General features: G+C 42.5%; 1 protein-coding gene across 1 annotated transcript; it reads left to right on the top strand.

The window, feature by feature from the left end:
• Window positions 1-1,225: 1,225 nt before the first annotated feature.
• Window positions 1,226-1,513, top strand: LOC125917154 (small integral membrane protein 3-like). Its single transcript, XM_049623422.1, has one exon. It carries the CDS (start codon window positions 1,226-1,228, stop codon window positions 1,511-1,513), a length of 288 nt encoding a protein of 95 aa, XP_049479379.1.
• The last annotated feature ends 12,111 nt before the right edge of the window (window positions 1,514-13,624 follow it).

Genomic DNA, 13,624 nt, shown 5'->3' with positions numbered 1-13,624 from the left:
TCTCTCACCCGCTTACTTCTCTTCTAGAAGTCAAGCAGCCTATAGACAAGGTAAGTCTGAGTGCTCAAAAGCAGGCCTAAGGTCAGGAATGTGTTTGGTTTCTCAGTTAGGGGAATTTAAACTCAACCCCAGTTGGTTTTTAATTCAACGCAATCACCAAACTTGATGAAGTGCCATCAAGTTATCTAAAAGAAAGCAGTTTACTGCACAACAAAAGAGTTGATGTCATCCTAGGAGCTGCCAAACTGTCAACCGTTTGGAAAGTGATTTTTAGGGGGGAAAATGTAAGATTATAAAAAGCACGTAGTTCTTAGATTTGCCTGTCCTCTTCCAAGTGTCTGGTGATTTACATGTATCTCTTTCCATTCTTTTTAAATTTGGTTTCCACCGTCAACATTTTCATTTTAAAGGAATTGTGTAATCATTTCAGCTCAATGCAGGATAAATGCTACTCTTTATAATGCATGGAAAGATCAAGAAAAAAATAACCTTATATGCCTTTGAAAATAGTTAAAATTAGAAGAAGGGAACAGTGTGGATTTTTCTTTTTTTTTAGTTTCTAACATTAAAATGTTTAAACATTAGTTGTTAATAGTTAGAAATCAAGTACTATATTCTAGCTTGTCCAAGAAATAACCCAAACCCAACTCTCAGCTTTCTTTAAATGAAATAGATATATAACCAATAACTCTTATATCTCAGGCAAAATATTATAAGCAAGAGTGATACCTGCGTTGAATTTCTCTCTTTCCTCTTTTATTCTTATTTTCACTTTTGAGAAAGGAGTTAAAAATCAGGTAAGTACCGAATTTTTTGGAAGAAATTATGGAAGAAATTTTTACAAAATGCTATCAGAGAAAGGCTGTGAAATGAATTTTTATAAGTTGCCAAAATAATCATGACTTCCTGATAAGTCACTGTAAATTTATACTCATGTTGGACTCGAGCACTCTTGAGTCTCTTAAACTAGCCATCAAGTAAACCAAATCTAAGTTTTTTACATCTTACTTTATGAACAAACATTAGCTATTGCAAATCAAGTACCTCTGGACAGGTGTTATTACCCTCACTTGGTGAAGCCGCTTGTTATGGATCTTAAACTACGTACACCGCAAAGCAGAGCTCTGAGTACCGGCCCCTCAGCCCAAATGCATCGGCTAGACTTTCAGGTGTGTAGACTACAGCAGGAAAGGATTCTGGAGGACGCATTTCAGAGTGAAGTAGCATGGATGCCGTCAGCCAGGTCCCCATGGAGGCTGTGCTCCCCAAGCACATCCTGGCTATCTGGGTCATTGTCCTCATCATCCTGGCCATCATGGTCATCATGACCTCCTTATTGCTGTGCCTGGTCATTGCGATCATTATCTGTCACATGCAAACTTATTCTGTCCTCAATGGGACTGAGAATCTCCCAAGAGGGGCAGTGAGGGATGTGGGTGGTGTCCCCTCCCCTAGCCTCTTCCTTCTCAGAAAAGCGACGGACAGGCTTTGTTGTGTGAACTCGGGAGCTTGACACGTGACAGGAGATCTGAGCTCTTGTTTGGATTTTGCCACTGGCCAGCTGTGTGAGTTCAGTCAAGGGACCTAATTCTGTGGGTTCCGGGTTTCTTTTAAATGGGGATCGTGATCTCTGCCCCTTCTGCCTCATGGGGTTGTAAGAACCAATGGTTTGGTGGAGGTTAAAGCTGTTTGCGACTGTGAGCAGCAAACCCACCACAGATACACAGGGGTTACTGCTGAATGCTGAGAAGCTTTGAAGAGCCAAACAACCTAATTACTGATGGTGGACTTCAAGGTGGTGAGGGAGACACTGGGGGAAGAGGAGCCTTTGCCAGCGCCCCTCCGGTCAAACCAAGCAAAGGCACCCTATCCTCATTCCAAGGGGCCGGCAGCACTTTGGCTCAGAGTTATTTTCTTTGCGGTGCCCCTCCCTCATGTTATGTAATTTGGAGGGAATTACGCATGGCAGGGGAGGGAGATGGGTAGAACTTCCCAGGACCTCTGTGCCAGAATGTCTACAATCAGGAGGAGGGCTCTGCCATTTCTTGGCTACGCAAGGGACCTGGGGTGATGGGCTTCTTTCTGCATTGGAGTCTCATCACTTTGATAGTTGAGCAATGTGGGAAAACACACGGTGGCTGAGTTCCCTGGCCAGCTTTCACGATCTCCAGCCCCCACGCCCTTGTGTGCCCCACACTTGAGGAGCTCTGTCCCCCCACCCCAGTACCTGCTATATCAGCTCTGTGGTATAAAGTGCACGCCCTTCATTCCCTCCCACCAGCACTGCAGCCAATCTAAGCTACAGATTTTAAGAGATCTTCCAGGGGGTTTTGGAACTAACTTAAAACAATGATGGTTGTTTAGATGCTATGATCTATATTTATAGAGAGAGATTTCTGGACTGCTCAAGCTTTTGACCAAAATCAGAAACATCTTGGGACTTATTAAATTATGTAACAGCACAGACATCAGAATATTGTGTGGAAGTAATGCTTTTACTTTGGTCTGATTTCATTTATGTACACAGCCAATCTCCAATAAAGTGCTAGAATGAGAAAACAAACAAATTAAGTACCTCTGACATCTGTCTGATCTCTTTTGAAAAGATGTGTTAGGTTGCCTGGGTGGCTCAGTCTGTTAAGTGGCTGACTCTTGGTCTTGACTCACGTCATGACCTCATGGTTCATGGGATTGAGCCCCTTGTTGGGCTCTGTGCTGACAGTGCAGAACCTGCTTGGGATTCTCTCTCCTCTCTGCCCCTCCCACACGTGCATGCACACTCTCTCTCTCTCTCAAAATACATAAATATTAAAAAAATATCTGGTAAAGGCCTTCCCGAGTCTTTCCTTTTGTTCATTTTCCTTTATTTTTTTTAATGTTTATTTTTGAGAGAGAGAGAGAGAGAGAGAGAGAGAGAGAGGGAGGCAAGCAGGGGAGAGGCAGAGAGAGAGGGAGACATAGAATCCGAAGCAGGCTCCAGGCTCCAAGCTGTCAGCACAGAGCCTGATGTGGGGTTCAAACTCATGACCTTAGCCAAAGTCGGACACTCAACCGACTGAGCCACCCAGGCACCCCTCATTTTCCTTTAAATAAAGGACATATATTCGGGGTGCCTGGGTGGCTCAGTTGGTTGAGGATCTGACTTCGGCTCAGGTTATGATCTCATGTTTTGTGAGTTCAAGTCCTGGGTTGGGCTCTCTGCTGTCAGCACAGAGCCTGCCTCAGATCCTCTGTCCCCTCCTCTCTCAGCCCCTCTCCTGCACAATCTCTCAAAAAAAAAACAAACATCAAAAAAAACAAAACAAAACAAAACAGGACATATATTCAACAACTGCTTTTTGTCATGCCATGTTCTACATACTTGGGTACAGTAATGAATACAAAAGACAAAAGTGTCTGCCCTTGTGGAGCTTCTATTTTAATGGGAGTGGAAGATGATAAACAAATATTTAGAATATAATTATGACAGATGGTGATATGTGCTCTAAAGAAAGTAATGCAGGCAGGGGCTAAGTGTCAGTGGTGGGAGTTTGCTTAGACAGTGTCTAGAATACAGTGCATTGTCAACATTAGTTTCTTCTCTATATCTCTCCATGTGATTGCTCTCAACTCCTTTACTGTATCATGTATTTAACCTCTTTAAAACTGCTTATTTAGGCGAGAGGGCAACTAATAAGCACAGGTATGGGACACCCCTGACATTTTTTTTTTTAATTTTTTTTTTTTTAACGTTTATTTATTTTTGAGACAGAGAGAGAGCATGAACGGGGGAGGGGCAGAGAGAGAGTGAGACACAGAATCGGAAGCAGGCTCCAGGCTCTGAGCCATCAGCCCAGAGCCCGACGCGGGGCTCGAACTCGCGGACCGCGAGATCGTGACCTGAGCTGAAGTCGGACGCTTAACCGACTTTAATCTGACTTAAAGTCAGATGCTCAACTGACTGAGCCACCCAGGCGCCCCAAGAACACCCCTGACATTTTAAAGGAAGAAGCTAGAGCTGACTAAAAACTCCTTTCCTGAGAAAATAGTATGGGCGCCAAGAAATAAATAAGAGATCTGCTAACAGACTTTCACAAACATTCATAATTTGGAAATCAGGGCAGGACAGAACAGAAAGGAAGCCTTCGGGCGAGAACCTCTTTGACTACTGCGCGTCAAGAGGATTAGGAGTCACCCCAGGCACCTGGGTGGCTCAGTCAGTTGAGCATCTCTTGATTTTGGCTCAGGTCATGATCCCAGGTCATGATTTTGACTCTTGATTTTGGCTCAGGTCATGATCCCAGGTCTGTGGGATCCAGTCCTGCATCGGGCCCCATATTGAGCATGGAGCCTGCTTAAGATTCTCTCTCTCTCCCTCTGCCCCGCATGCATGTGCTTTCTCTTCTAATATTAAAAATAAATAAATAAATAAAAGATTAGGAGTCACCCACGCCAGGAAGTCCAAGGGCATCTCTAGCACACTAGACAAAAAGGCTGCACGCAGGAGGATCCATCCTAATACAGGGTCCAAAAGCACCAGGACAGGAAATGGCCATAGTCACTTGCATACCTGGAACAGAATCCAGCTGACTGCAAAAGGACCATAAAATTGGCTCCCGATCTATGGCTCCGTTGGATACAAAGAAACCACCTAGACACTATTTTCCCTTATGAGGAGGGCCCACTGCATTGGACCACTCTTCCTTATCCACTGGCCATTAGATCACTGAACTGGTTCTATATATCTTTTCTAAATGAGTCCTCCTGCTTTTATATTTGAAATGATTCTAATGGCATGAAAGGTGGAACACAAAGATAATTAATATAGGCAATTATTAGCAAAACCCACCTAATTTACACTCAGTAATAAAATATTAAGGACATGGAACATAATAAAATACACCTAAATATGAAAATATTTCACAACATAAAAGGAGATGAACATATCACTGTAGAGGTATAGGGACTGCATACTTAAGAACTATTTACTGAAGAAAAAGAATCAACTGTCGACCTCAACTTCATGTACTTAATACAATCAATGAAATATTAAATCTACAAAAGAGGCAAAAGATACAGTGATAAAACTGACTTTTTTTTTTTTTTTTTAATTAAAAGAGCTGGAAAGCCTATAGAAAGGCAGTGAGGAAAAAATCTGCCATATTACTTTTGAAATGCCACTGGAAGCATTAAAGGGACACAGAATGAGATCTGTAAAAAAAATAAAATAAAAATAAAAAAAAAATTAAGATCAGTGAAGGGGAACTCATCCTGAAATGTGGGGGGGGAAATGGCAAAGATATAAAAATGATTAAGAAGAAACGTATGAAGGACAAAGGATATCTAACATACATGTAAGTGGTGCTACTGCCCAAAAGACAGGAGTAAATTGAACAGAGATAAAAATCCCAACATCTGTCAGATTAAATCTTTCCCGGAATGAAAAATCTTGAATTGTGCAGTGCTCACTCTCTACCAAGAAAAACTGATGAAATAAAATCCAAAATACTGGTGACATATGGATATCTAGATATCTGTATCTATATCTATTTTCTAACCATCGATGCCAAAGACAGAACACTATAATTATCTAGTCAAGAAAAGAAAAACTGGATACCTCCAAAGTAAGTATCAGGCTATACTGAGATTACTTTTCTGCAACAATAGATGTCAGAGACCAGGAGCAATGTCTACAGAATTTTGAAGGGAAAAAAAAAAAAAAAAAGACCACGCGAATATTTACCCAACAAAGTTGTCATTATGGGCAATAATAACAGAAAGCCATATTCTCAAATATGCAAGGCTTCAGAAAGCATATTACTCATGAAATTTCCATGAAAAGAAGATAACTCAAAGATGTACGAAACAAACAAACAAAAAAGAATCAAAGTAAAAATTTGTATCTCAAGATGAAATTGTAAAAGGAAGTAAAGTACTGAAGCCTAAATGTAATTTATATACAATTAAATCTGTTCTTCACTCCTGCACCCTGGGATTATTCCCCAAGTAAACCAACTAAATTCAAGTCTTTGTCTCATGTTTTACTTTTTGTGAACTAAGACTAAGACAGTGAGCAAGAATGAGTAATTTAATACATGATGGTGAAAATAGGGATTAACTAAATTAAAAAAATTTAGTTCTCTAACTTATACCACATAGTAAACACTCATTTCTGGCAGCATGGTGAACAAGAAATCTCAACAGACCTTCCTTCCAAAAACAGTTTGTTTGTTTATGTTTATTTATTTATTTTGAGAGAGAGAGGTGGGGGGAGGGACGAAGGGCAGAGAGAGAGGGAGAGAGAGAATCCCAAGCAGGCTCCATACTGCCAGAATGGAGCCCAATGCAGGGCTTGAAATTACCAACCATGAGATCATGACCTGAGCTGAGATCAAGAGTTGGATACTTAATCGACTGAGCCACCCAGGCACCCCTATAAGTTTATTTTTAAAAGAAAAACTCTTCAAATGCCTTAGGTATATGTTAAGAAATTAACTTTGAAAATTACAAGGTGAGGAATGCTACTTAGCAAGTGGTAAGGGCTGGGTTTACCTTTCTATCATCAACGCCTAGAAAAGTGGACAAAATATAAGCAGCAATGGTTTTCAAGGATTTAACAAATACAAAATAAAACCACAATGACATATCACTGCATACCTGATAGCATGGCTAGAATTAAAAAGACTACCAATGTTAAATGTTGGTAAGAAAGCAGAGTAACTGAAACTCTCATATACTCATACAGGGCTGAAGTTTGTTAGACTGGATTAAAGAAAAGAAAATAGGTGCATGCTCCTTCGAAAAGAACATACTTAAAACACTTAAAATTCAGAGAGATTGGAAGTAAAAAGGTTGACAAAGATGTATCATCAGAATATTAACCAAAAGATGAAAAAGAGAGCTGGTATTCCTAGATTTAAATCAGATAAAATGGGCTTTCAGGCAAATTTTAAAAACTACCACCACACACTTTTAAAAAAAGACTACTGTGATGGGGTTCCTGGGTGGCTCAGTCGGTTGAGTGTCTGACTTTGGCTCAAGTCATAATCTCACGGTTCATGAGTTCGAGCCCCGTGTCGGGCTCTGTGGTGACAGCTCAGAGCCTGGAGACTGCTTTGGATTCTGTGTCTCCCTCTCTCTTTGCCCCTCCCCTGCTCATGCTCTGTCTCTTTCTCTCTCTCTCTCTCTCTCAAAAAAATAATATTAAAAAATATCTAAGTTAAAAAAAAAAAGACCACTTTGCTCTGGAAAAATGTTCATAAAGTTTGAATTTCAACTTAGAAAAAGAGCAGGAAAAAAACAAAGGAAGTAAATAATTACTAGTATAAAAGCAGACATATGGCCAACGGAACAAAAAGCCCAGAAATAAACCCAAGAACACACATGGGGGAAAGGACAGTCTCTTCAACAAATGGTGCTGGAAAAACTGAATACCCGCATGCAAAAGATGAAATTGTACCCTTATCTTATACCATACACAAAACCCAACTCGAAATGGACAAAAAAACTTCTTGGCATTGATTTTTTGGATATGACACCAAAAACACAAGCCACAAAGGCAAAAATAGTCTAGTGAAACTACATCATACTAAAAAGCTTGTGTACAGCAAAAGAAAACAAAATCAACAGACCTATAGAATGGGAGAAAATATTTGCAAACCATACATCTGATAAGGAGTTAATACCCAAAAGGAACACATACCACTCAAGAGAAAAAAATCCAATGAAAAAATAGGCAGAGGATCAAAAAGAAAAGAGTGATGGTGACACTGTGGAGAAAAGGGAACCCTTGTGCACTGTTGGTAATGTGAATTGGCATACCCACTATGGAAAGTAGCATGAAGGGTCCTCAAAAAATTAAAAATAGAACTATTATGGGGCACCTGGGTGGCTCGGTCAGTTAAGCATCCAACTCTTGATTTTGGCTCAGCTCGTGATCTCATGGTTTGTAGGTTTGAGCCCCGCATGGAGCCCCGTGCTGCCAGTGTGGAGCCTGCTTGGGATTCTTTCTCTCTCTCTCTCTCTCTCTCTCTCTCTCTCTCTCTTCCTCTGCCCCTCTCCACTTGCTCTAAATAAATAAATAAACTTTAAAAAAATTTAAAAGATTAAAAGTGGAAGAGGTCAGAGGAGGCATGATAACAGAAGCAAGGCTACGAGAAGGACTCAGCCCTCCATTGCTGGCTTTGAAGATGGAGGAAGGAGGCATGGGCCAAATAATGTGGGCAGCCGCTCCAGGCTGGAAAAGGCAAGGACATGGATTCTCCCTTAAATCCCCCAGGAAGGAATGCGGCCCTGCCAACACCCTGGATTTTTGTCCCGTGAGATCCATGTCAGACTTTGAACCTACAGGACTGTAACGTGAATGTGTGTGGTGTTAAGTCACTGAGTTTATGGTAACTTGTTCCAGCAGCCACAGAAAATTAATACAGTGTTAAATATTATTTTCCTTCATTCACATTTAAATCAAGAAAGATAAAACCAAAGTTATTAAAATAACGGGAAATTTTAAACTATACTTTTCGAGGAAATCTATCCTAATCACCCCCAAATGCCTCTCATCATTTCTTTGTTTCTCCTGAGTGCTTATGTATTCAATTTACATCACTTATCATTTGTTGCTACTTTGTTTTACTACTGTGTTAATATCACTTCCTGGGCATACAGTTTTTCCTCTCATCCTAAGGCTCTTCAGAAGCAGGGGCCATGTATTCTTTCCCTAGGTATTTGCTGCCAGAGGTAACAGGCTCAGTCTATAAATGCCTGATTACCAACATCTCACATTATGGATTGCTTAAGGTAGACCAGGTACTCAGCTTTCTTCCCAGAAATGTTTTTAAAAGTTTAATTTCAGGCTTATACAGAAGCACCCTAAAGGCCCTGAAACTCTCATATACTCATACAGGGCTGAAGTTTGTTAGACTGGATTAAAGAAAAGAAAATAGGTACATGCTCCTTAGAAAAGGACATACTTAAAACACTTAAAATTCAGAGAGATTGAAAGTAAAAAGGTTGACAAAGATGTATCATGAGAATATTAACCAAAAGATGAAAAAGAGACCAGATTAGTAAATATTTAGAAAAGGGACTTACTACACTTTAAGTCCATTGGATATGTCCCACAAAATTTAGTGAGGTTTTGGTTTTCCAAACTTTCATGGTTTGAAGAAAGGCATATGCATTTACCTTACAGATTGTAAGATTGGGGAAGTGAGGTAGGAAGATGTCAGGTCTAGACTGGGAGAGAAAAGGGGGAGTGTGGACATCCTCAAATTTTAAAAAAGTATATATTTTTAGTGTTTATTTAAAAAAACTATTTTATACTTATTCATTTTTGAGACAGAGAGAGAGTGAGAGAAAGTGCCAGAGAGGGAGGGGCAGAAAGAGAGAGAGGGAGAGGGACAGAGACAGAGAGAGACAGAATCCAAAGCAGGCTCCAGGCTTTGAGCTGTCAGCACAGAGCCCGACACGGGGCTCGAACTCATGCACCGTGAGATCATGACCTGAGCTGAAGCCGCATACTTAACAAAGGGAGCCACCCAGGTGCCCCCGGACATCCTCAAATCTTGAACAGACCTGGGTACTGAGTAGGTTTCAGTGTGGAGGGTGGGGGGCAGAGCCGCCATATCTGAAAAGGACTATGTGAAGGGTCGTCTATTTTGTGTGGGGTGTCAAGATCAGCCTAGCCCTTTGATCAACCCTTTTGATCCAGCTACTCTTGGAAGCCGTTAAGTAAAATTTCTAGGCTCTACCAGAATTAAAGAAAAGTAAGCAAATAAATAAGTGGTCAGTTGGAAATGAGAGGATTTGGCATCATTGTAACCCCGGGGGAAAAAATAAAGGCTGATGTGTAAATAGAGTTCTGGGCAAGTAACCACATGGTGTTGTGCAGGAGGGAATTCAGCGAGGCAGCTGGCCCTGGCCACATGCCCTTCCCCAGGAGGCAGGGCCAGCCCTAACCCTTCAAGTCAGCTTCTGTTATCCAGCCCTGGGAACCCTTAAAAAAAGTTGCTTACTCTGATTTCTCCAAACATAAAATTGGGGCAGTGGGATTTGCCATTGCTGTGTAGTCCAGGCCTGTGGTGAGGATTAATTAGTGTTTTTAAAGGGCTGTGGGTTTGGTGTGGTTTATTTATTTTCTCAGGATGAAAGCCAGGACGCCAGCACCAAGTGTTAACAGCAAAGGTTTGATGTATGTTACTTGAGATGCACTGTGTGAAGTGGGGTGGATGGGATACAAGGCTTGTGGGACTGCCTTCAGCATCCAAACACATTTTAATGCTCCCCAAAGTGAAGGAGGCAGAAGAAAAGTCTTTGAAAATTAAAAAGGAGCAAAGATATCTGAGTTTAGGCTCTGCGACTGAGGGCATATACCAACCCACACCAAGGAAAATCTGATGAGTCCCTACAGACAAATAGTGGCATGTAGAGAAGACACAAAATTTTGCCAACTTTGTGTCAAGCTGCAAAATGTGCTCCTATATTCAGCAGAGAGAAAGAGTCCCAGCAGAGGCAGTCAGGGGCTCGCGGCTGGTGGTGGTGGAGAAGGGTCACACAGCAGCTTCCCCACCATGGTACAGGTGGGCATGGGGGTCAAGGACACTGGTGTGGCCCCAATTCCCACTCACTGAAGACCCAGCAGCTTTCCAGATAGGACAGTCTCACAAGAACCCTCCTGACTGGTTTAGAAAAGTAAATCTTTACAGCTTTATTCCTGATTATGGAAGTTATATGTGCTCATTACTAGAATTTGAAATGGGAGAAATACATCTAAAAAAAGTACACATATGCCCCCTCCCAATCCCAGCAGCCAGAATATAATCGCCATTAACTGTTTTCGAGACATATTTATAGGACACAGATTTAATCGTCCTCAATTTAGAGGCGATGAAATGGGAAACTCAAAGAACTTATCCACAGGCTTATGGGAACTAAGTCAAAGCTGCAATTCTAACCCAGACTTCTGGACACCTCGGAACTCTGTGTGTTCCAGTAGGCTACACGCCCTGTCCCTACACCCCTCTCTCTCATCCCACCACCATCCTGCAGTGTAATTACTACAAGGCACTGCAGCACTTACATAACTAGCTTTACAAACAGAAGCTGGAGTCATGCACACAGGCTGGTTGTACATGAAAGTGCAAGACTAGTGTCACGGTTGTGTCCATTTTTCTAGCCACACTTGTGTGTGTAATGTTCCACTGACATGCTGTTATTTGAGTAAGATGACTGAAACACAGATCTGGGCATCCCTTTCGCCCAAATCCCGTGCAAAACAGAAAACAAAGAGACTCCTGAAATTAGTAGGACGTGACTGTTGTGTGAGGCCTGAACCTGGAACGCTGTGCATTTCAGGTCTGTTACTTATCAGCTCTGTGTGACCAATGACTCAGCGTCTCCTTCCTAGTTATAAAGAGGGTGGGTGAACTGAATGCCTTCTAATTTCTGGTATCCTATGCAATGATGAACACTCTCCTAAGGGAGAGGTGGTGGGCCTCATGCAGCCCACCTAACTTTTCTTCCTCTGCTCAGGATCACATTTCAGCCTGAAAGGCAGAAGGTTGCTTCTGGATTGCCACTTCGCAAATACGCCAGGAAGAATGAAAGTGCTTTGATAATAACATATGATATTATTGCTCTTGCTAGATTTATTCTATTTAAATGAATGAGTGATAATCAACTTCACTGGTTAATTTCTTAGCACGCATTGTTTCAGTGTGTACAAATCTCCACAACAAAACAGACTGAGAGAGCTATAGGTAAAATCTTGTCCTCCTTGGAACTTATGGCTCTGGTTGGGGAAAAGACACAAATACAAATAACTGGAATGAGGGAGCGAGAGCTCAGTGTCCTAGGGTGCTCCAGAGAAGCTCGAGGGACTCAGGTGTGGAGGGGTCAGACAGAGTTTCATGGAGGAGAAGGGATGTGAACTAGTCCCTAGAGGAGCATCAGAAAAACACAGGAAGATGACAGTGGCTGGAGGCGGACAGGGCAACGGTCCTGAGGGGTCACGTCAGCTGAATGATGGAGGTTGCAGCCCACATCACGTCAGCTGAATGATGGAGGTTGCAGCCCACAGGCTGAGGAGTCTGCGCGTGGCTGTGGGCAGTGGGGGACCACCGACAGCCGTCAAGCAGGGAAGTCGGAAGCTGTGTCCACAGCCTCTCCCAGACAGCTTCTAACAAAACTTAAAGTCTAACTGACCTCCAGTGTGTACATCAGTACCTAGCTCGTCACACCTGCTAAATAAATAATCTCAGAAATGGACTGAAGGTTGCTCCAAGGAGGACATGGGGAGGAGCTCGAGGCAGGCAAACCTGGACAACTCTTAGAACTCAAGTATAGATTTGCCAATTTTACCACAGAAAATGAGTGTGTGAGAGGGAGGGAGGGAAAGACTGTTCTTGCACTCTGTAATCAAGAGCAGAAATAACATCTCATTATAACCTTTAAAGAAAGGAGGCCTTTTAAACGAAATAGTAATAAAGCTGTATGGAATCACTTTGAAGACTTGGCCTTTGGTGGTGTGGAAAACGCTAACATCTGTCAGTGCCCTTCATCTATGATCAAGCTTCTACCAGAAGAATCTGAGGGCTTTATGTGTGTGCACGTCTGTCAGGTATATAGGTATACACTGTGCGACCAGATGTAGGTGAGAATTCTAAGGATGCGCAGGAAGCCACGTCTGACTTCCCAGGTGAGCTGGTGGTCTCAGACGGGGTGGGCTCATTAACTTCAGAACAGCCCATGTCAAGCCTGGTGCCTGTAGGATGGGTGTATATATTCTCTATCAGGCAAATGAATGCCTTTGAATTATTTCCCCTCGTGGTCTGGGGCACTATGGCTGGAACCTAAGGGAGTGTGGAGCTCCTCACAAGCACGTAGAGCTGGGCTCGCACCCACAGGAGCTCAGGCCCTGACTTGGAATCATGGCTGCTCCCTAGCACCGTGGATGTTTCCCAGCTTTTTGTAAATCAGCTTAAACAGCATCATCCCTGTCCCTCGAGCTCACACAGGTTTCCCCCACTGACTACCCTGACTGCTCGAGAAGGACCCTGAGTCTTGGGAGGATTAAAAGGTACTATCTGGACAGACCAACACAGGTCTGTCCAAGGTTACCTTACAACAAAGCCTCTAAAGATGAATAAAATGTTTCCTCAAAGCACACAGGAAAGCGAATACAGCCCACACGTCCGATACTGGCCCTGGGGTGGGGGGCGAGGTAGAGATAAAAGCAGAGCCAAATTGGGGCACTGAGAGGACAGTGGTCAATGAAACAATGACAGGGAACTTGCCAGAAAGGGAACACAAAGAGAACAGCCAGGAGAGGCAGCTCCCTGGACTCAGAGGGGAAGTCAGGCTGAGCTGCACACAGAGGCAGGGACTTTATTAATATATGTATTTGTCTAGCAAGGAGGTCCAGGGAAAGGACTGAAGAAAGGCAGGGAAAATCCCACATCATCTCTCTTCTGGCTGATATTTTCAATGCAGGGGAAGGGTGAGGGTGAACATTTATAAACTGGATAAGTAGCTTCAGACGTCTGTATATGATCATGTTAATGGTCACAAGCCACTTCTTTAACGGTAATTAAACTATTTTTATTTAGGAACAAAACGTAGGATGCAAGTTCAGGGATGAAAAGGCGGG

This window comes from Panthera uncia, unplaced genomic scaffold (genome assembly GCF_023721935.1).
Source record: "Panthera uncia isolate 11264 unplaced genomic scaffold, Puncia_PCG_1.0 HiC_scaffold_1538, whole genome shotgun sequence".
NCBI lineage: Eukaryota > Metazoa > Chordata > Mammalia > Carnivora > Felidae > Panthera > Panthera uncia.
The sequence above is the reverse complement of the archived record's forward strand: the minus strand, read 5'-3'. Positions and strand labels throughout refer to the sequence as shown.